General features: G+C 40.0%; 1 protein-coding gene across 1 annotated transcript in view; it reads right to left on the reverse strand.

The window, feature by feature from the left end:
- The window catches only part of plxna4 (plexin A4), a 381,909-nt gene that overhangs the window by 84,357 nt on the left and 272,090 nt on the right, over nt 1-25,462 (reverse strand). Inside the window, exon 4 of the mRNA XM_061959460.2 lies at nt 5,185-5,313. Coding sequence (XP_061815444.1) covers nt 5,185-5,313 — 129 coding nt within the window. The remainder of the gene's footprint in view (nt 1-5,184; nt 5,314-25,462) is intronic.

Below are 25,462 nucleotides of genomic sequence, written 5' to 3' on the forward strand. Positions count from 1 at the left end.
CTTTGAGTTAGCTCTCTTGCGCCTGCTTGCTCGTTAGCCCGCCACTGCAGTCCCCCAGCGAGAACTGGGACGCCACATCTAAACACCTTCATAAGACAACTAAGCCGCCACCGCCAAATTAAAGAATACTGATACTAAACATCTTTGATGCTGCCTCACACTAGATGTCGGATTTCCCTTGGGGGGAAAGAAAAAAAAAGGCTTTGAACGATCTCGCCTGCGCTATCGTACACATTTTCAATAATTCACACTTACAGATCTGCATTTGCTACACTGGATATAAATAATTGAGCCACGTGAGCGCACTTTGAGAGCAACAGCTTACACTGTGAGGTGCGCGCTACAAGCTCTAGTGATATTTGGCCACTGTACTTTGGTTACGGCTACACGGCGAAGTAGTGGTTAGAGGGAAGCTAATATAGTAGTACTTCGGTATTGTTTGTACTTCACGGTGCACTGACTACAATCTCAGTGCATCAAGGATCGTACAATTGTATACAGGTATTTTTAGGAACATGTATATAACATCTAATAATTGATAATAACAGCCGTCTATCACAGTGATGAAGCTACTTTTGCTGCGTTCCAGTTACCTCGGAATTTGGAAGTCGGAGCTGGGAATGACGTCACAGCCGAGTTGTGAGTGTTCTAGTTATGATGTCGGAAATCATGATGGCCACATCCACAAAAGCTAATTATGCGCTTGCCTTGTTTGAATATAAACATGGGAAAACATCCACTCTTTCTGCAACCTTCAAACATGGTGGATGAAGCGGAAACACAGACGCTACTTCTAGCGATGTACAGCATAAATACCAGATTAAATAAATGTAGTTTACACTACAGTGTTGTTACCATATAAAAAAAAGGAAAACATGACATTGTGTATGGCTGATTTACTGTGCCAAAATAAGAAATTCTAATAACTGATATTACAGAAGCGGATATCATTGTTTACATTTAAAGCAGCCATCTTTGAAACAAACTCAAGGGTGGTGAGAAAGCTCCGACTTTCCGAGTCTTCGAGGGCCGTTCCAGTTGAAATTCCGACGAGGAACTAGGAAATTCCAACTTCTTCCTATTACAAATGGGATGCACCATTAGGCCACGTGGCATCGTACCTGGCACACTATTAGTTGATGGCCGACCAATCACAGAGCACTGTCCTGGTAGCTGAATGGCTCAGCCACATTGAGCCTCCACTTTGCTTCAACTGAGCTCTGCCTGTGTGTTTATTTTTCCAAGTCCTACAATGTTGTCCAAATGTTCTGCGCCTTCTAAGGCTTCTGGAACAAGCCCCGAAGGAAGCTGCTTACCATCGGAGAAAAGTTGGACCTCCTCATTGCTATGCTAAAGGAATGTAGCTTAGCTACGAGCTAGTAGGTACTGCCTGCCAGTACAAGGTCAGGGAGTCTTCCATTCGCTACATAAAGGAGGAGGAAAAGAACAACAAAGAAAAACAGCAACAGTGTCTTTTTGGAAGACAGCGCCATCAACTCTCAATAACTTTGTTCCTCACGCGAAAGAAGACACAAGTGAATAATGCACCCACCGTCTTATCATCCATCAAGCAGCTAATTCCTTTGCGTTTTCATTTCCTGTTTGTGTTCTCTTATTTTGTTCCATCCTTTTCTTGTTTGTGGTAAATGCAATACCTTTACTCCTGTCTAAGGAGGCTGCATCTTCAGCACAGCCGGTTCATAACTTTACCATTGCGAGTGTAATTTCCCCCCCGATGCATTCGGTTGCCAATTATCCCGTCTTCCTGTTTTTTCACACTTTTTTGAGGAATAACAATTATTCAGCCACATTTTGCCAACATTTTAACTAAATAATACAAACACTGGGGTACCGATGCATCTGCCATACTTTTTACCCGCAGCGTCAACCATAAAAGCAACACAACAACGCACTAAACATTCTAACCATAACAAAACCATCTTCAAATGACAAATGGAGTGAGGTTCCAGAGGCTGGACAAATTAGCGCCTCTGTAGATTGAAACATGCACAACGATTGCAGTGCATTCAATGATCAAGCAGGTTAGCTGTGAGCCTCACTTCTGAACTCTGTTTATGCTTATAGAAGCTAATATCTTTCGGGATCAACCCAAGGTGGGCAAGTGGTCAAGAAAAATGGACAACCATTCTCCTTGCAACCTCCCCTCCAATGCGAGCCTAGCATCCAAAGACAACGCTTCATGGTGTGCTAAGAACACCATGAAGATGAAGATGATCTCAAACGACTTGCTCTGTTCTTGACCTGCTGTTGTGGTTTCCCCTCTTCTTCTTCGCTTGCATCGTCCTACAACTCCTGGAGTCATGGTCCCAGGCCCGGACACAGCATGGGGGCCTCCTCATATTGATAATGGCTCAGGCTGGGATCATTACTATAAAAGCTTTTTGTGAGCATCTTCATTATTATCTATATTATTATTACATGAATACATATGAGAATTCCCGGACCCAAAACACGTAATGAATGTCTGTGTTCTAACTAGGCTAATTGACTAATTACTTTGAAGCCGCTCCTCCCACAGCCAAACTGGACATCAACAATCACTTAGTGTTTATTTTTCAATACACGCTAATTAAAGTGGCGGGACGTGTGGGAGTTCAACACAAATGGGAGGAAAATGGAGAAATTGTAATCATTTTAATGCGATATTCTTCTCCCCGACTAATTATGGATGCTAAGAGGAGAGGAAGAAGAGACGTAATTGCTGGTTAACAGATTTGTAAGACTGATAATTGGGTCGCATGACTAAAACTGAGGTCTTCATTCATACTGTGTCATGAAAGTGAGTGTTCCCTTCAAGAGACAATACTATAGAGATAGGTTAGAGCAGTCAGTGTTCAGCTTGCATAGCAGTATATATTTACTATTTACTGAAATTGAGTCAGCACACAGTCAGTATTGTCTGAATAGCTGACAACCCATGTAGAATAATTGTCAAGACTTGGACTTTGGAGTTTTTGTTTTCCCGAGATGCAAGTGAACTTGGATCGGCCATGGCTTGAAGGTGGGTACATGATTTATTTTAAACACTAACAAACTACAAACAGAAGCAAACAACAGACGCGCACAATGGCGGAGGTAAAAAACTTGGCGAATGAAAACAAAACTTGCACAAAGGCAGAAACTGTGAACACGAAACAAAAACACTTACTGTGGCATGGGACTGTGAACATGGCTTGATACGAGAGGATAGCAGGGTTAGAAAAGATATGACACCAGGACGAACAACAGAAAATGAAAAGCTTAAATAACACAGACATGATTAACAACAGGTGCGTGACTCAAAACAGGTGCGTGACATGACAGGTGAAAACTAATGGGTTGCTATGGAAACAAAAACAATGGAGCGTAAACAGAAACTAAAGAGTCCATTAACTAAACAAAACAAAACATAACTAAAACAAAACATGATTACACAGACATGACAATAATTGTCTTTTCTGGCGCTGCAAGAGTGCTGCGGTTCATTGAGAGAAACATGAATCGCAACATGTACGCTGACATTCCGAACAAGAAATGGGCAGAGTGGCAGTTTTTCCATACAATAAGGAGCCCTAACACACCTCAAAGAAGATCGAGTGTCTCTTGGACCTAAGAGAGCACCTGTTGGACATCCTCAAGCTGAAGGACGGAAGGTGGAGAAGGTCAAAGTGTCTAACATCCATCAGCTCCACCAATGACGTCATCATGGAGGAGTGGAGGAGGATTCCAGTAACAACCTCAATACTGTGTCCAAGAGGACACAAATGGCACCTACACTAAATATTTACACTAAAATCGACACAATTTAGACATGTTCAATTTGCCACCTATGTCGAAATTAATTTTTCCTCTGACGGAACCACAGCTTTCCCCAGTGCTGGCAGCAGTCATGCTGCCCAACTAGCGATGGGTACCTTTCACACACTTAACATTTCACAACTATATGGTACTAATTCCTGGTACCTGGGAATCGACACCAGTAATCAACAGTACACATTTTTGTGTGTGTTCATGCAATAATACATGTCGATTTGTTTAATAATAAAATATATATTTCTAACATTTAACATTGAACTGATCAGGACAAGTGTGCTGTCCAGTTATTACCTCTGCCAGGAGGTTGTCTAATCCTTGCTGGTATTTAGTATCTCTATTAGTTAGTCTGTTAGTAACATAACTCAATAATCTATTGTCAGATTTCCATTTCAGGAAATGTCAGAAAGGGGATAACGAACAATTGATTAGATTTTGGAAATTATCCCTATCATTTCTATTATGTTCCCTTACGTTTACTTTGACTTCTCTGTGTGTATGCTCGTGGCCCCGCCTCCACCCACAGAGACAAAGAGAGTGGATGGCTAACAAGAGGGTTAGCTCTATTTCTTTGATTCCGCTATAGAGAGCTTAAAATGTTATGGCCATATTGTGAGTTAACATTAAGGAAATGTCAGAAATCATCTGGATTAAGGCCTTTATTTACTATTGGGAGTTAGGGCCTGGTGGAGGTATGTGCTCTCTGAGTGCCTTTCTAGTTCAATTTTGTTTTCTTACACCTCTGAGTATTATTTGCAAGTATGCATTCATTTCAGTTTATCCCAGGTGTGTTACCGTAGTCAGGAAGTAGTCTTTGTAACTGAGCTACTGTGTGTCCCTTGTGGATCAATAAAGTTGATCTAATCTAATCTAATTGCCATTAATTTGAATGTGCTGGTCTTGTCTTTTGTTGAGTCGTACAAAGTGTTTATACTGTAAGTATTGTACTTATTACACACCAGCCGTTTGATTGTAAGGTGCATCTTAGTTGTAGTTTTATTATCATATTTAGAGGTATTGAAATCGCCATATAGAATCACTAATGCTAATCAGTAGCATGTATTTGGCATATCTAACGTACATTGGCATCGAGGTAGCGTATTTTGAAAAGTGGAGCCTTAATTTTGTGTGCTTTCTATCAGACAAGCTTGCTTTATTGGCATGGAAAATTACAACATTACTTAGAGACAGCTTGCTACTCATACGCCTGTTTGCCCGCCAAGTGTTTGAACCGATGCCGAGTTTGCAACAGGACATAACCACCATGTTTGGCTGGAGGTATGACACTGACTACTCTTAGGTACTGTATATATGTTCTATATTCCTTTGAGAAAGTATACTGTGATGTGTGCCTGTGTGTAGAAGTCCAACCTGGGTCTCGGACATGACATAGAGGTAGTGGTAGTCGGAAGAGAAGGCCATGTCGCGCAGGATAGGACCGCTCTCCACCGCCTGCACCGTCTCGTACTGCAGGGCCCGCGAGGAGCCGTCCACTCGTATCTGGGGGAGAGAAAAACACAATTAGAGACCTACAAAAAGCACGGCTGTGGCGAGTCGACGAGGACAACAACAACAACAGAGGGTTGGCTGAAGGATAATCTTTGATACAAACCATAAATAATTTATGGTGTTCAACACAGGAAGTGAACAAACTATTAGTAAATGCTGTGACATGAAGAAAGGGGTTGCTTTATGTTTCTTCCTTCTCGGACACCCGAGCAACTTTCGGCACTCGTGCGCCATAGTTGTGTGAAACACAGCCTTGTTCAACGTGCTCCTCTGCGCTGTGGGTGTCACGGGTAAAAAAAACAGAGATAATTGGACGGGAAGTAGATGGCGGCGAACACAGGTGAGTCCTTTTATGAGTAATTACGCTCTCTCAGTCAGCAATTTTGGGTGCTGTCTCAGTCATAATCAGGACCACATCCTGACGTTAGCGCCTCAAAACCATTAAGGCAGCCCGAGTGGTGGCAGCCAGCATTATCTGATTCCTTTTTAGCGCCAACGAAGGGGATTAGCCGCTCTATGCTAAATGGATTACAATGCTAATCTCTGCTATCACATTAGCGCAACACAATAGGGGCCGCCAACACCCACTTCATCTTGCGGCGGGAAGGTGAGACATCCGCATGCCTAATAATGGTTCACACAAACACAAACATGTATGGGAAATATTGGCATCGTATAGAGCAGTGTTTTTCAACCACTGTGCCGCAGCACACTAGTGTACCGTGAGATACTGTCTTGTGTGCTGTGGGAGATGATGTCATTTCACCTAATTGGGTTGAAAATATTTTTTGCAAACCAGTAATTATAATCTGCAAATAATGTGCCGTTGTTTAGTGTCGGTGCTATCTAGAGCGCGGCAGAGTAACCGTGTAATACTCTTCCATATCAGTAGGTGGCAGCAGGTAGCTAATTGCTTTGTGGATGTCGGAACCATGGTTTGTCGTGATCACAATATGCAGACGACAGTGGAGGGCAGCATGCAGGTCAAAAGGTATATAATGGTTCAACCAAAAATAAACAAAAGGCGAGTGTCGTTAAGAAAAGGCATTGAAGCTTAGGGATGGCTATGCAAAACAAAACTAAAACTGAACTGGCTGCAAAGTAAACAAAAACAGAATGCTGGACGACAGCAAAGACTTACAGCGTGTGGAGCAGCAGACGGCGTCCACAAAGTACATCCGTACATGACATGACAATCAACACCAAAATAGGAAACGCTACACACAGGAAAACACCAAAAAACTCAAAATAAGTCACGGCGTGATGTGGCAGGTCGTGACAGTACACCTACTTTGAGACAAGAGCTATAGTGATGCATGGTTGGTTATGGTTTGAATTTATATCCAACAATTGCGAGAACGACTTTTTACTGTCAATATCGGCTGCTGAGTTTCATTTTTTTATGTTTTCTGCTAGTGGTGTGCCTCGGGATTTTTCCAATGAAAAAAATGTGCCTTGGCTCAAAAAAGGTTGAAAAACACTGGTATAGAGTATGTGTGTGTGTGTGTGTCAGACGGTATCAACTATATCGTCCCCTAGTGGCAATGACGACACTAACATCAACACCTGCTTGTTGATGCCAACAGAAAAACTAATAGTTTTCCAAGACTTTCAGTACTTAAGAGGCTAACGCCCCCAAGCAGTGCAGAATGTGTCACAGGCTGACTTGCACTCGTGCAGATGGTTATTTTTTTCACATGAAACAAATAAAACGACTATTTTATCTTCCTCTCTGTGGCTAGCAGAAGGCACGATAGAGAAGAGGGGAAGTCATTCCGGTGTGAAAGCCACAGGATTGCACTCTTGCTGCGCTGCAGATTTTGGCAGCAAAAAAAACCCCACATTGCAAACGAAGCGCACTTGCATGGAATCAATTTGCCACAGGCTCCAAATGCAAGACTGAGAACCCAAACAATAACTAAAGCAGCGGGAGATGAATGCTGTGTGGCAAAAAGGAGGGACATAATTGTACAGCAATACTAAAACTAATAGCCTCCTGAGAACCAGCTTTGCAGTGCTATTTTTCCTAAAATTCGTATGACATAAAGAAATGTCCACTGCAGAGGATGCTGGTTCTCAGAATAATATAGGCACATCCATGTTTGGAAAACCAAAATTGTTAGATACGCAATGACCACAGCGACAGGATATGAATTCTGGGTTAAAAAATGGAAGGATATATTGTAGCGAGTGTTGTCACAATAGCAGAATTTCAGTAGTTGATACAATATCTATGAACTGCCACGATTCTCAATACTTACTCGATACCACAATAAAATAAAAAAACTGAACCAATGAACTTTTAAGTTCAGTACTTTGTTAAAAAAGTGTTTCAAGGTGTCAAGTATTAAAGATCACAGTGCTTCAACATTTTTTTGCCCATAATTCAAATATCAGAATGACCTGCTAAGACGTAACTTATACATTCAAAAAAGAACAGCAGTGTTCTATAACCTCTCTCTATATCAAAACAAACGATACTGTGCTTTTAATAATGAGCATTCATAAATAACAACAATAGACAGATATTTAACATTTTAAAAAGAGCAGCAGTGGCATGGAGTCTTCAAGTATATAAAACAAACAATATTTTTTATTTTATTTTATTTTTTAAAACAAACAATATTAATTTGTAATATTATTTCAATATGGTTGTAATGTGATGTATTTTGTAACGAAATAATAGTAATAAAAATTATAAAACATATTTAAAGATACATCTTTGTGTTCATATTCATTATTAGTATCAACATTTCAGCCCTTTCTCATTACGTTATGCCTTTTTTGCGATATTTTTACTTTATTTTTATTTTTATTTTGTTTATTGTATTACTCCAATGTGCCATAAAAAAGAGGTGCGTTCAGCAAATGGCCCCCAGGCCACACTTTGCTTTCCTAGTGAAATAAGTAAAGCAGTGGTGTTCAAACTGTTGCCAAACAACAGAAGAGTGTCTCTCAGCTGTGTTTTTTCCAGCACTTATGGCAGTGATAAAGGTTGGCTTGCACACCTCAGGAGCTTTTCTGCACACTGCCTAGGCTTGTGGTGGCGGATTTACGCTCTCACTTGCGCGGCAAAACTTTTGGTAACCGCTGGTATATATGATTAGTGAATGCATGCAAGATATACCTCTCTTTCATTTTGAAAATGTACCTCTACTGGCTAAAAATAGCGACAAAGTGGCTAAAGTGCATCCCAGATCTGTTCTGCTTATTCTCTGAGTTATGCTACACTGACACACATCTATTAGCATTTGTTTATGAGCAAGGGCAGATCGGAAGCGCCAAATCCGCATTTGTGACAGACTTCCACGAATAAATAAATATATGGAAATAATCAATTTGCCATTGAACAGTTGTTGTGCAATATTCTGTACTAGGGATACTGAAATGAGCAGGTATTAGGGCTGTGAATCTTTCGGTGTCCCACGATTCGAATCAATATCGATTCTTGGTGTCACGATTCGATTATAAATCGTTTTTTTAGATTCAACGCGATTCTCGATTCAAAAACAATATTTTCCCGATTCAAAACAGTTCTCTATTCATTCAATACATAGGATTTCAGCAGGATCTACCCCAGTCTGCTGACATGCAAGTAGAGTAGTAGATTTTTGTAAAAAACTTTTATAATTGTAAAGGACAATGTTTTATCAACTGATTGCAATAATGTAAATTTGTTTTAACTATTAAATGAACCAAAAATATGACTTATTTTATCTTTGTGAAAATATTGGACACAGTGTGTTGTCAAGCTTATAAGATGTTATGCAAGTGTAAGCCACTGTGACACTATTGTTAATTTATTTTTATTTTTTATAAATGTCTAATGGTAATGTCAATGATGGATTTTTAATCACTGCTATGTTGAAATTGTTACTAATATTGATACTGTTGTTGATAATATTCATTTTTGTTTCACTACTTTTGGATTGTTCTGTGTCTTGTTTGTGTGTCCTCTCAATTGCTCTGTTTATTGCAGTTCTGAGTGTTGCTGGGTCGGGTTTGGTTTTGGAATTAGATTGCATTGTTATGGCATTGCTGTGTATTGTTTTGTTGGATTGATTAATAAAAAAATAAATAAATAAAATAAAAACAATAAAATTGATTTTTTTTTTAAATGAGAGTCGATACAACGTGAGAATGGCGATTTGAATTCAAATAAATTTTTTCCCACACCCCTAGCAGGTATCGATCGATCTATTTTTTTAATTATTGATCCTGTTTTACCCCCAAATTTGTATCTCTGACAAAAAATACACACAAAAAAGTCCACTGCAAAGGATGTTGGTTTTTAATTGGATATGAGCACATTTTTATGTGAAACACAACAATTATATGGCAATATTTGAAATAAGAACTTGACCCTTCCTTTGTATTGTGTGCACACATGTACTATAAGTCATACTATACGTTTTATATAGTAGGGTTGCAGGAAAATGGCCCAGTTAAAACCATAAATGCGAGGGTTAAAACTATTTTTTATGATCTTCCGCCAAATGGTGATATCACACTGCATATTTGCATGACTGGTGTTCATTCACACAACAATCATTCTGGCTCCAGCTCGCTTTGGCAGCAGTGTAGTATCCTCGCCCTCTTTGTCAAAAAAAAAAAGCGAGTGACTGTTACGAGCGTCTTTGTCAACCAAACTTAGCTTGTCAGTCAGGTAGACGACGGTGAGGAACACCAGCTGTGACGCATCAACGACGTCTCTCAACGCGCTCCACTCAATCTGACTGTAATACAATGGTAGATGTCTGATTGGGAAAATGTGTCCTACTCCATGAAAAGTTTGGATCAGTGTCAGTCACGTTAGCTTCAGGGAAGATGGCTGCATGATGTGACACTAATCTGAGAGTATTAGCGAATGGATGTGTCACACAAAATGGCCTATTATAATAATAGGGTGTGTCATTTACATTGTTATAATAGAGACATGCTGTAGTGTTTGTTGAGGAAGTCATTTGTTTACATTTTAAGGGGAAAACAATATTAGGGTTACTATAATAGATTTAAAATATTACTGAAAGTTATTTAAAATGTTTGTATGTTAATAGTTAGTTATTAGATCAAATCAATAAAACTATATATATATATATATATATATATATATATATAAATATATATATATATATATATATATATATATATATATACATATATATATATATATATATATATATTATATATGTATATATATATATATATATATATATATATATATATATATATATATATATATATATATATATATATATATATATATATATATATATATATATATATATATAATTTGTCAATAATATCACCGCAAGTCTCTTCTCAGTATTTGAACGGCAAATGTGAAAATTCAGCGATTTTGAATACAAATAATCTAAAACTGGTGAAGTTAAATGGAAAATAACTTTATAGTATAATCACTGGATATATATAACAATTTAATTAATTTTTTTTCTTTTTACATTTTTTTTCTTTCCATGATGGCACGTGAGGCCCCGCCTCACCTGTCTCCCCTGACTATGTATATATATATATATATAAGATTAGATCACGCTAACACAAAAAAAAGTCCAAATATTACATGGACTAAAGTCATAATAACAGCTAAAATACTTGTAAAGTACCGTAATAAGTCATAAGAAATTGTAATATTAAAAAACATTGTTAAAATGTCATAAAGGGAAAAGTCATTTTAGGAAAAAAAATTAGCATAATGTTAATAGAAACGCTTGAAATATTAGGAGACAAAGATGAAATATTACCAGAAAAAAATTTCAGCACTACAAAAATAAAGTTATATTAAGAAGAAAAAATGCCTAAAGTTAAAATAATAAATAAAAATATTACAAAAAAAGATTAAATATGACAAGAAAAAAGATTAAATAGAACCAACAAAGATGAACTATTACCAGAAAAAAAAACGTTGCCGCGTTGCAGCAATAAAGTTATAACATAAAGAGAGTAAAATGTCTAATGTTAGAAGAATAAATGAGAAATATTAAAAGAAAAAAGATCAGATATTAACGGAAAAATCACTGCAGCACTACACTTAAGAATAAGAGAAAAATGTCTAATGTTAGATATATTATCAGAAAAAATATGAAATAGTACTAGAAAAAAACATTGCAGCATTACAGCAATATTGTTATGATACTAAGAGAATAAAATGTCTGATGTTAGAAGAATAAATGAGAAATATTACAAAAAAATACTATGTTATATCTGTAAACAGCAACCAAATTCATATTTTATTTTACTTTTACTTCACGTAGTTATAATAGAAGGTGTCTCCCCCCCCCCACACTTCTTATTAACATCTTCCCACTTGTAAAGATTGTTATGATTTACTGTTGAATATTAAACATGGTGGACAAGTGAGGGGGCAAGTTTGTGCTTCACTGTTTGTTTTATGTCTTCAGCACAGCAGGAATTTAATGAATATTTTCCTTCCACACTTTTTAAAAATGAAAATGTCACTGCAGCAGAGCCTAAACTAGACAACATGACCTTTAGGCTTCTTGGTCTTATTTAGAGCAGGCGGCCTGTGAGAGGCGGAGAAAAAACAATTTCAGTATGAAGCTAACTTATGTTTTTCCTCACAGGTGTCCATCACCTGTCATTTGGGATGTGACACGGCGTCAGAAGGCGCCGCGGGGGAACCGCCGTCTTGTTGACTGACCGCCGTGGCATTAAAGGCGCGCTGGCCTGCAGGTCTGCGTCAGGCCTGCTAATCTAACCTTATCCACCGCCGCCCTGCTGTGATGCTGAGGCGGGAGGCGGACTAGATGTTCCTCCGAGGGATGGCGGTGTCGGACGTGAAAGGGGACAAGTGTCTGGAGGCTTCCCGTCTCCTTTCTGCAGCCGCCGCCTCCTCGTTTTCAGGAGGTGAGTGGCAGGTCTCCCTGCTATCGCCGCCCTGCAGCGATAGGGGAAGTTCTATCTCAAATATGTCCTCCTGTTTTTGGCAGAACCACCTGCAGGCTCACCCACACTTTTTTTCCCCAAGCTATCAAGTTGATGCTCTTTTATTGCGCCAAATGCAACATTTGGCGTGTTTTCTTTCCACGTTTTACGCTCCAAGCTTTTGGAAAGCTCATAAAAAGTATAGCTGGATGAGTTTAAGGTGGATAGGTCAGTCTTCAGGCTCATTATTTTCAGTATACAAGGAATTGTATTGCCTTGAATGGAAAAGTGGCCCCCACTAAGATGGCAGCTTTGTAAGCACGTTGCTTAGCATATGTGCTACAGCGAGCTGACATACACTATATTGCCAAAAGTATTTGGCCACACATCCAAATGATGAGAATCAGGTGTCCTAATCCCTTGGCCCGGCTACAGGTGTATAAAATCAAGCACTTAGGCATGGAGACTGTTTCTACAAACATTTGTGAAAGAATGGGCCGCTCTCAGTGATTTCCAGCGTGGAACTGTCATAGGATGCCACCTGTGCAACAAATCCAGTCGTGAAATTTCCTCGCTCCTAGATATTCCAAAGTCAACTGTCGGCTTTATTATAAGAAAATGGAAGAGTTTGGGAACAACAGCAACTCAGCCACCAAGTGGTAGGCCACATAAACTGACAGAGAGGGGTCAGCGGATGCTGAAGCGCATAGTGCAAAGAGGTCGCCGATTTTCTGCACAGTCAGTTTCTACAGAGCTCCAAACTTCATGTGACCTTCCAATTAGCCCACGTACAGTACGCAGAGAGCTTCATGGAATGGGTTTCCATGGCCGAGCATCTGCATCTAAGGCATACATCACCAAGCCCAATGCAAAGCGTGGGATGCAGTGGTGTAAAGCACGTCGCCACTGTACTCTACAGCAGTGGAAACGCGTTCTCTGGAGTGATGACTCACGCTTTTACATCTGGCAATCTGATGGACGAGTCTGGGTTTGGAGATTGCCAGGAGAACGCTACATTTCGGACTGGATTGTGCTGAGTGTGAAATTTAGTGGAGGAGGAATAATGGTGTGGGGTTGTTTTTTCCAAGAGTTGGGCTTGGCCCCTTAGTTCCAGTGAAAGGAACTTTAAATGTTCCAGGATACCGAAACACTTTGGACAATTTCATGCTCCCAACCTTGTGGGAACAGTTTGGAGCGGGCCCCTTCCTCTTCCAACAAAGCGAGGTCCATAAAGACATGGATGATAGAGTCTGGTGTGGATTAACTTGACTGGCCTGCACAGAGTCCTGACCTGAACCCGATAGAACACCTTTGGGATGAATTAGAACGGAGACTGAGAGCCAGGCCTTCTCGACCAACATCAGTGTGTGACTTCACCAAAGCGCTTTTGGGAGAATGGTGTAAAATTCCTATAAACACACTCCGCAACCTTGTGGACAGCCTTCCCAGAAGAGTTGAAGCTGTAATAGCAGCAAAAGGTGGACCGACATCATATTGAACCCTATGGGTTAGGAATGGGATGGCACTTCAAGTTCATATGAGAGTCCACATCTCTAATGACTTCTCCTGGACAGTCAACACCACATCAATCATCAAGAAGGCTCAGCAGCGGCTACACTTCCTTAGAGTCCTCGGGAAGTACAACCTGAAGCCTGACCTGCTGCTGACCTTCTACCGCTCGTCCATCGAGAGCCTGCTGACCTACTGTATTACGGTATGGTACGGCAGCTGCACTGCAGCAGACAGGGAGAGGCTGCAAAGAGTGGTCAAGACGGCTCAGAAGATCATCGGCCGCCCTCTCCCCTCTCTGACGGACATCTACACCTCCCGCTGCCTCAACAGAGCCAGTGCCATCATCAAAGACAGCACCCACCCTGGCTCTGACCTGTTCCACCTGCTGCCCTCTGGGAAGCGCTACAGGTGCATTAAAACCAAAACAAACAGGCTAAAGAACAGCTTCTTCCCCAGGGCCATAACCATCCTGAACGGACTGCCCCATTGTCCCTCATAACTGCCTTCTCTTCGGTGCAATAACCCATTCCACCAACCACCCTGTTTTTGTTTTGTTTTTTCATGTATATATTCATTTCACACCATATTCATTGCACTTCTACATTTTTTTAATTTTTATATATTTGCACATTGTTTTTCTAGCATGCACACATCGCACTGTATGGAATGGCCTCAATCTCGTTACCTTGCGTAATGACAATAAAGCTGATTCTGATTCTGATTCTGATTCTGATTCTGAGTCAAGGCAGGTGGCCAAATATGTATGGCAATATCGTGTATCTACTTTTATATCTATGGTAAAATCCATATCCCTAATAAATAACATGGCTGGATACTCAGAAGAAACAGTTAGCTGTTAGTTAGCAGTTTGGATCAACAGCTAGCTGCCTGCTAGCAGCAATTAGGATCTGGAATTGAAAGCTCATGAAAAGCATTACTGGATAAATTTGCTAGCTGCTAGCTAGCAGTTTGGATAAACAGCTAGCTGCTAGTTGCCAAGATACGAATAGGAAAATTCATAAAAGGCATGACTGCGTATGTTGGATAGCTACTCGCCGTTAATCCAGTTAGCTGCTTATCCAATTCTTCCAGAAATGTTTTTTTACGAGCTTTTTTCGAATGCCGAAAACGTAAAACTCCTAAAGAAAAGAGCCCAGACTTTGCGTTTGGCACAATAAAACACGAACATTTGATTTTCATTTCATTTTTCCGGCGGTTTTTTTCAAAGCAATCCACACAATTTCATCACTCCCTGATGTCAAAGTGTGTGTCTTACCGTATCATTCCTCTCTTACCGTCTCATTAGCGCCACAGCAGGATGTTGCGGGCGACAGGTAATGCCCCCCCACCACACACACACCCCCCTGAAGGGCTTTGTTTGGTGCTGACAAATAACCGACTTGGCTGGGGGAAAAAACTGATATGCACATTTTTCTTTCAGGCCAATTATTTCCTCTCTTTTTTTCACTCCCGATACGAGCGGCTGTTTGCAGCCAAGTAGTGGCTGGGCCTCAAGGAGGAGGGCATAATTTAAGGCACCACCTGTGTGTCTATTAGTGCAGCAACCTGGCGGCCACACGAGTGTTCCAACATCGGCACACAAGCTATTACTATATTTGATGTTTTATTTTTATGACTGCTGGGCCAAGGCGCGCAAGTTAAAAAGCTTTGGGAGCCATTAAACAAGTCAACATGTTCAGTCGAACCCGCATCAAATCAGGGTCAGCAGTCCTATGTTATAGTGTGGCAGCATAAACATATTCTATACCAAGGGACAATACTGTATACAATTTAGAGTAGTCAGTGTTCAGCTATGCAATATAAAGGATTTGCCTAAATAGCCGGCAGCACACGTGAGAAGCAAGATCGGCTTTATCTGCCTTACCTCTCTGGTGGTGGCAGCATCGTGTCAAGCGCTGCATGAGTGCCGCCTGCACCAGGGGAACTACGGTTTACTGACCTTACGTCCAAATTGTGTCCAAAGTGATAATAGTAATAATAATGTTGCTACACAAGTGAGTAAAGCGATGCAGTGAGGATGTGCCGCAGGCACTCAATTCAGAGTACAAAACAGAGGGCTCCTGTCAGCCATAGAGGATCTTTGACTAGTGTTTATGTAAGACGTTCCTATAAACAGTACCTATGTCGGCGTAGAGCAGGGGTGTCAAACGTACAGATCAGGCCGGCGAACAGGTTTTAACCGGCCCGCGGGATGAGTTTGCTAAGTATAAAAATGTACCTGAAATTTTTTGAATGAAAGAAACAGCTGTTCTAAATGTGTCCACTGGATGTCGCAAAAGCAAGTATTTGTATCTTTGTAGATGATGCTATGTATGTACAAAATAAACCACATGATGTTAGTACATCAGTTGGGGAAAATGATAAAACTACATAAAAAACATCCTGTAATATGATTTCGATATAATTTTTTTTATCTTGATTTATTGAAAATGAACACCAATGAGTTGACTGATGAACATTATCACATAATTTATACAGAAAATATAAATAACGACAAATAAAGTATATATACTATTAACCGCAACAGGTAATTGTAAAAAAAACAAAACAACATTATGATGTGTAAATTTTCAGATCGTGCTTGTTCTATTTTTAAACAAAGATAAACAAAACAATCTAAAGTTGTCTTTATTTTTAAGTTATCGTTCCGTGATTTTACCAGTCCGGCCCACTTGGAAGTAGATTTCTCTCCATGTGGCCCCCGATCTATTACGGCCTTTTTTTTTTTTTTTTTACAGCATGTTCCTAAAAACAGCAAAGTGCTCCTGTCACATATAGAGGATCGATGACTAGCATTTTAGAAGCAGGTTCCTAAAAACAGTGTTTGTTTTACTAGTGTTTATGCAATATGTTCCTATAAAACAGCTCGTACATCATAGAGGATCTTGGCTTCCTTGTTGCAGCATGTTACTAAAAACAGCATAATGCTCCTGTCACACAGTGAGAATCTTTGACCAATGTTTATGCAGCAGGTGCATAAAAACTGCACTTCTTTTATAGAGGATCTTTGACCAACATTTTTGCAGTAGGTTCCTAAAAACAGTGTTTCTTTTACTATTGCTTTACTGTTCCGAGCTCTTGACTGCCGTATTTGCAGCAGGTTACTAAAAACAGCAAAATGCTCTTTGTCTCATGTTAATGCAACAGGTGCGTGAAAACTGCACTCCTGTTATAAAGGATCTTTGACTAACATTTTTGCAGCAGGTCCCTAAAAACAGTGCTTCTCTCATATACATGATCTTTAAATAGTGTTCATGCAATATGTTCCCTTAAACAGATCTTATGAGATGGAGGACCTTTGACTCTCTTTTTTGGCAGCATGTTCCCAAAACCATCAGAGTGCTCCAGTCTCATATAGAGGAAACGTGACTAGAATTTTGGCAGCAGGCTCCTAAAAGCAACTTCTCCCATATAGAGGATCTTTGATTGTTTCAGAAAAATGCTCCTATCAACCACATTTATGTCAGAGAGGATCTTTGACTGCGTTTTCCCCCAGCAGGTTAATAAAAAAGCTAAGTCCTCCTGTCACTCAGAGAACCTTCCACTAACATTTTTGGAGCAGGTGCCGAAAAACAACTCTATTGTCTCAGAGTATTTTAAACTAATATTTACGCAGCAGGTTCCTAAAACAGTGAAGTGTTCCTGCCTGACATAGAGCATCTTTGACAAGCACTTTTGTAGCACATTCCTAAAAACAATGTTTCTCTCATATAGATGATCTTTGACTAACATTTGTGCATTATGTTCCTATATGAATAGCGCTGATGTCATAGAGTGGGGGTCTGCAACCTGCAGCTCTGTGCGGCTCTTTAGCGCCGCCCTAGTGGCTCCCTGGAGCTTTTTCAAAAATGGATAAAAATAGAAAAAGATAGGGGAAAAAATATATTTTTGTTTTAATATGGTTTCTGTAGGAGGACAACATGACACAAACCTCCCTAATTGTTAGAAATCCCACTGTTTGTATTAAACATGCTTCACCGATGAGAGTATTTGGCGAGCGATGTTTTGTCGTACTATTTTTGGCGGTTCTTGAACTCACCGTAGTTTGTTTACATGTATAACTTTCTTCAATGATGCCAGAGAAAGACATATTTTTATGCCACTCATTCTTTGTCTCATTTTGTGCACCAATGTTTTATACTGTATCTGAATGCACAAAGGTGAGCTTTGTTGATGTTATTGACTTGTGTGGAGTGCTTATCAAGCATATTTGGTCAGTGCATGACTGCAAGTTAATCGATGCTAACATGCTATTTAGGCTAGCTGTGTGTACATATTGCATCATTATGCCTCATTTGTAGATATATTTGAGTTCATTCAATTTCCTTTACTTATGTCCTCTGTACAATTAATTTGTATTTGCATGTTTCATGACACATTGTCTGTATGTAATATTGGCTGAATTTCTGATAGTTGTTTGTTCCAGACCACAGCAAACGTTACCCAGCTTGCAAAGATTGTAATAAACCCATTAGAAGAAGACAGCCTGCCATTTACTTTAACTTGTACACACACATCTATACCTTTTGGCCATTCTAAGCCAGTAATTTAGAGGAGTTATCTCACCCCCTGCGAAGCCTGCGCTTTAGTAATGTTTTCCAATGTTGTAAAAATGGGTAGAATAAATATTACATTTGAACATTTCTGTCAACGAGGATTTGTGTCAACCTGCCACACATAGTCATTTTGATAGTAGGCTATTATAGCTAATATAGACACTTATATAATGTGTTGACTTCAATATATCACTTATAGGTAGGCTTTTCATTTTTGCCGCTCCAGACAGATTTTTTTTTGTATTTTTGGTCCAAAATGGCTCTTTCAACATTTTGGGTTGCCGACCCCTGTCATACAGGATTGCTGACTGCCTATTTACAGCACATTCCTAAACATAGCAAAGTGCTCCTGTCACACATTGAGGATCATTAAGAAGCATTTTTGCAACAGGTTTCCAAAAAACAGCACTCCTCTCAGATGATCTTTGACAAGGGTTAATTCTGCAGGTGTTCAATTCAGGCCTGGAGGTGACCTTCAGCATAGCACTTGATCATCTTGGAAGCGCGTTAGAGCGTGAAAAACCTAAAGATTAAATATCTCAAATAAGGGTGATATTTGCTTATTTTCTGTCTGATAAGATAATTCTTCTCACTAAGCAGATTTTATGTTCGAGTGTTTTACTGTTTTAAGGGTTTTGGTCCTAAATTATCTCAGTAAGATATTACAGCTTGTTGCTGATATTTTATGACCTGCATTGAGTAAAACATGCTTGAAATTAGAATATCAACTGTTGCAAAGCTGTGTCATTAACACTCACAAGTATACAACTACTTTTTAAAGTAATAATTTCTTACTTCAAGCGTGAAAAAAAAAATCATGATGCCGAGCGCATATCATTATGTCAAGATAATGGCACTAGCATTTACTTAATTTAAGAATATTTTCAACAAATTGAGCAAAAATGTCACTTTTTTTTCTACCAAGAAAAGTGCACTTGTTATTAGTGAGAATATACCTATTTTAAGGTATTTTTGGGTTCATTGAGGTTAGATAATTTTACTTGTTTTGGAAAGTCTTGACAAGCCGAATGTTCTTGTTCTCTTGGCAAATAATGTTGCTTAGTTCAAATAAAAGACCCCTAATTTTTGTATTTTTTTCTTGTTTTTGAACACTGACTTTTTGCAGTGTTGAAAAAACTGTTTCTGCTTCAGAATGTCACAATGCATGTATGAACCGCAGTTCCCCCAAGTCCTGGCAGCCCTCGTGTAGCCCGAGACCATGGTGTTACCTACACCCCACAATTATACTCACTAGGGTTGACACATTTTAAGTGGCTAGTACAGTGGTTCTTAACCTGGTTGGAGGTACCGAACCCCACCAGTTTCATATGCGCATTCACCGAACCCGAACCATAATCATAAAATGATGTTGTTATATTAAAGAAATACTAATAAAGGTATATTTTACAAACGGAAAGTTACAGGAATGTACACATGATCCCATGTTTACATCTCATTGTGCAACATGTGAATGTTTTAGTGGGAACTAAATGCGATTTCTGAAAGGGGTACACATTATTTCCAAAGCAGGACACCCCCAACCAGACATGTAATACTAGTACACAGCTCATGAAAAACAATATGTTATAGTCATTGTAAGTGGGTCATAACACCTATATTAGAAAATAATCTCATGGAAATGACTGCTGTCGTTTGATTACAATAATAAAACATTGAACTTGTTATTTAGTCAGGTTTGGGACAGGTGTGCTGCAGGTGAGACCACAGTGCAGGTGTACGTCTGACGTCGCTCACATGTGCTCCACCGAATGCTCAAGGAGTTTTTGCGTTTGCTCACACATATGGAAAATTAGAGGGAACATTGTTTGGGGGTATACATAATACGCCAACAGGGAGAAGTTTTTGTTTACACGATGAGTCGGGTGTGTCTTGACCTCCGCGGCGGAGGCTCTGCCGAACCCCTGAGGCCGACTCACCGAACCCCTAGGGTTCGATCGAACTCAGGTTAAGAACCACTTGGCTAGTACATATTTTCTCTTCCACAAGCTGTACACAGACTACACTAAATCACATTCATTTCTACAGTAGTTTTCCTTGAAAAGATGGAACAAAAATGCTGGGAAGTGAGGCCTGTACTCACTTATGTGAGGTACTGTGTGTACAGAGCAAAAGTAATAAATATGTCCACATTTAAGTCCTTGGCTGGAAGTCACAACTTGCATGTTCTCCAACTTTCCAGCAATGACCTCAAGCAAAAAGCAAGAAAATGCAAAATAAAACATTTTGTGTTGCTTGTGAAAACAATGAAAAGAACCCCGCTTCTAAAGACCGAGCTTCGTTACCCATGACGACCTGGACTCGAACCCTCGCCCAAATCTTCTGATGTTAGCTTGCTGACGGACTTTCAACACTGCCCCCCCCCGTTGTGTCTGATACTGATGATTGTATCTGCATCAGACCATCAATCAGCAGCACATTCAGACAGGAAGCTGATAATGAACTCCTGACATCAAGGTGACGCCATGACTTTGAGGACCCCTCCCCTCTCCATCCATTCAACAACACCGCAAGTTGTCTCTTCCTGCTTATCAGCATGCCTTCTTCTGTGCGCTCAATACTCATTTCCAGCTTGTTTACCAGGACAGCAGAGTAGTTCATTCAGGACTTTGATTGGCTTCTCTGAAGATAAAGCTGCACACATGCTCTAAGGAAATTCCTGAAAATACACAACTCAACGCCGTGTGCGTGCGTGCGTGCGTGCGTGCGTGCGTGTGTGTGTGTGTGTGTGTGTGTGTGTGTGTGAATAATAGATGGAGAGCCCAGACGGTGAGAGCAGACATCAGCCTGGATCCTGTTACCACACACTCTGGAGACCCATGCGTGCACACACACACACACACACACACACACACACACACACACACACACACGCACACACACACGCACGCACGCACGCACGCACGCACACACAATCTTCAGTGACCTTTGTACACTCCTTTCTAACATGTCCGTGCTTGGGTACAATTTTACATGCTACACACACAAGTGCACCCAACTGAGCTCTCACTTTTTTTACCGTAAACTCTACTGACTTTTTTTTTATTTAACTTTTTTTTTTTTTTACAGTGCATTATATTTTTATCAGTGACGGAGCAGAAAGAGGCTAGGAATACATTTTTTGGTAAGATTTAATATGATGCGCCCTGTCATTCAATATTTGACATTTTACAGGTGTTTTATTACACAGAATGGGGGGCGCACCTACAGTATTTAAGGTTGTCTTTTTGCCTCATTCCTGTGAGAATCCTGCGGGTGACGGAAGCACTTGGCCAGCCAAACATAATCCAAAAAAGCTTGATGAAATTATTCAAACTAGGGTTGCTCATGTATGCAGTACTCCCGCCGCCCCGCTAGTGAGGCATATGTGCCACAAGGAAGCAGCAGTGGGGTGAGTAGAAGAAGATTACTCATTCAAACCAAAAGTGGCACTATCGACCCTGAAAAAAATCTAACTAAATCGCAAAAAAATTATTTTTAACAGCAACTGGACAGCAAAGTATGAATGGGTTGGAATTGCTGACTTTGTGATGTCTTTTGTATTTGTGATCATGTGGTTTTTTTGGCTGAGAAATGTTAAATGGTAAATGGGTAGTCGTATAGCGCTTTTCTACCTTTTTTTTAAGGAACTCAAAGCGCTTTGACACTATTTTCCACATGCACCCATTCACACACACACATTCACACACTGATGGCGGAAACTCCTTGGCGATCAAAGCTCGTTTAATACTATAATGTAGCGCTGAATTTGACCAGTAGAGGCCGATAACACTACACCTTAGATTTAATCGTGATGAGCCACATTCATAGTGTGCAATGTTTGCTGTGGATGTTGTTTGATTTCTATATGCATATATTGTGTGAATATATTAACACTAAACCTATTTTATTTGGGTATAATACACAATAGACATGATTTATATGAAATACACATGATTTTTGTAATATTTATTTTATGTTGATATTTTCAGTCTTACAAACCTAAATGAAGGAGGAAGTGTAAAGAAGTAAAACTGAGGAGGAAAATAATTGAAAAGAAGGAACATCAATCCTCAACAAAACTTCTGAAGCTTCTGTTTATTCATGCTGTTAACTACCTGTCTAGTTGCACACGCTGGAAATGAGTAGCAAGGGCAGAATAATAATTTTTTTGACAGTGCAGAGTAAAAGCTGGTGTGCTTACTTTGCAATTAGGTAAACGCCGTCTCAAAGGAATATAAACTGCAGAGACACTTTCTGACAAAACATCCACATTTCAATGTCCAACCCCAGAGCTCTTGGGCTCTTGAAATGGCAACCTTCTTAATTATGTAGTTGTATGGCCCTACATTAAGGAGTAGGACAAACCAGGACTAGCTGCAATGTGCTCAAACAACAACCAGGTAGCATTTGTAAGCCTATAATACTGTATCATAGGTACATACTGAGGGTTTGGTGGCCCAACAAGATATCAAATGTAGACCTGTGGAGACGCATGAACCAAGAGCAAATTCAAAATGAAATCAAAAGCAGAAAGTGGTGATGGATCGGCCATACACTTAGGAAGGATCCGAGAAACATAGCAAGACAAGCCCTGGACTATAACCCTCAAGGCAAGAGGAAGCCAGGGAGACCAAAACTCAACTGGAGGCGGTCCACTCTTGATGAACTGACCAAGATGGGGATCTCCTGGCAAGAAGCGAAGACCATCGCACAGAAGAGAGTGAGGTGGAGATCCATGGTAGACGCCCTATGCTCCCAAGGGGACCAAGAGGATTAAAGAAAGAATACTGTATCATCTCTTTCTCTTTTGGACTTATAAGGTCTTATCATGTCAGTAGTGCATTCTTCACTTATGCTTTAAGTGAGGAATGAGGTAAAAACTAACCCAGACCCACTGTGCGGACCCCTACGCCAGTGCAATTTTCTATGCCAAGATTACCTGATCCAAAAGCATTCAAAAGTAAGGGTTCATTTTTCAAAATGCCCTAGCTCGATGCAAAATTTACATTGCATATGCCATGTACATGCTAATGATTAGCAATATCAATCTTACATGGCAATTTCAACACCTCCAAATGTGTTAATGAACTACAACTAAGATGCACGTTATAATCAAACAGCTGGTATGTAATAACTACAATACTTACAGTATAGAGATGCCGATAAATGCGTTAAAATGTAATATCGGAAATTATCGGTATCGGTTTTTTTATTATCGGTATCGTTTTTTTAAATTTTTTAAATTTTTTTATTAAATCATGGGCAGCACGGTGGAAGAGGGGTTAGTGCATCTGCCTCACAATACGAAGGTCCTGAGTACTCTTGGGTTCAATACCGGGCTTGGGATCTTTCTGTGTGGAGTTTGCATGTCCTCCCCGTGACTGCTTGGGTTCCCTCCGGGTACTCCGGCTTCCTCCCACTTCCAAAGACATGCACCTGGGGATAGGTTGATTGGCAACACTAAATTGGCCCTAGTGTGGGAATGTGAGTGTGAATGTTGTCTGTCTATCTGTGTTGGCCCTGCGATGAGGTAGCGACTTGTCCAGGGTGTACCCCGCCTTCCGCCCGATTGTAGCTGAGATAGGCTCCAGCGCCCCCCGCGACCCCAAAAGGGAATAAGCGGTAGAAAATGGATGGATGGATGGATAAATCAACATAAACACAAGACACACTTACAATTAGTGCACCAACCCAAAAAACCTCCCTCCCCCATTTACACTCATTCACACAAAAGAGTTGTTTCTTTCTGTTATTAATATTCTGGTTCCTACATTATATATCAATATATATCAATACAGTCTGCAAGGGATACAGTCCGTAAGCACACATGATTGTGCGTGCTGCTGGTCCACTAATAGTACTAACCTTTAACAGTTAATTTGACTAATTTTCATTAATTACTAGTTTCTATGTAACTGTTTTTATATTGTTTTACTTTCTTTTTTATTCAAGAACATTTTTTTTATTTATTTATCTTATTTTATTTTTTATTTTTTTTTTTAAAAGTACCTTATCTTCACCATACCTGGTTGTCCAAATTAGGCATAATAATATGTTAATTCCACGACTGTATATATCGGTTGATATCGGTATCGGTTGACATCGGTATCGGTAATTAAAGAGTCGGACAATATCGGAATATCGGACATCGGCAAAAAGCCATTATCGGACATCCCTATTACAGTATAAACACTTCGCAGGACTTAACAACAGACAAGACTACATTCAACTTAATGGCAAAGACTGCTTCCTGACTACCGCAGCACACTTACAGTAGAACCAACTGAAATGCATGCATACTTGCAAATGATACTCAGAAGTGTAAGAAAAGTAAATATAACAACGGCCAGTATAGTTAATATTATCATTGAACAAATTAACTTTTAAAACCACATGAACACACACAAAAGAACTGCATTGGTTGAAATGTGAAAGCTATCCATCAACAACAACAAATATGCAGTATGAGTGGTATTTCTAAAAAAAAAATTCATGTGGTCACCGTGTGTGTATTCCATTCATCAAGTGCCTCGGTGGTGCACGTTTGCTGGTGTGTGCACGTAGTGAAGCCCGGCTTTCACTTGATTTATGAGGTCGCCTTCAAAGTTTCCAATTAAAGAGAAGCCCCTCGCAACCAATTCCTCAGAGATAAGCAGGTGTGAATTCCTGTGTCCGCTGCATGAGTGTGTGTGTGTGTGTGTGTGTGTGTTCCCTCGTCGCCTGCCCCCGCAAGAGCTTTTTTTATTTTCTTTTCTTTCCTCGTCTCTCTTTATTCTCTTCTTAAACAAACCGGCCTCTGCTATTAAGAGTAGTTTTCCCCCTACTGAGGTGCAAAATTGCATGGCTGGCACCGCGGCAAGACGGATACAAAACAGAGAGCTGAGAGGAAATGGGAAAACAAACGGCGCGGCTGCGGTAAACCCCCCGCCAATTGGCATGTGTCGATTCACAGAGAGCCACAACAACAACGGAAATCCAGCCCAGTTTCAGATGCACCTACAAACAAGGATGTACAGCTGTGCACTGTAAAGAGAGTTAGAACAGTGGGACCTCAATTTACGAACTTAATTGGTTCTTGAACATGGTTTGCAAACCGAAACGTTTGTATAGTGAAGCAGAGTTCCACATGAGGATCAATGTAAACATGA

Source organism: Nerophis lumbriciformis, linkage group LG05 (genome assembly GCF_033978685.3).
Source record: "Nerophis lumbriciformis linkage group LG05, RoL_Nlum_v2.1, whole genome shotgun sequence".
In the NCBI taxonomy this organism is placed as follows: Eukaryota; Metazoa; Chordata; class Actinopteri; order Syngnathiformes; family Syngnathidae; genus Nerophis; species Nerophis lumbriciformis.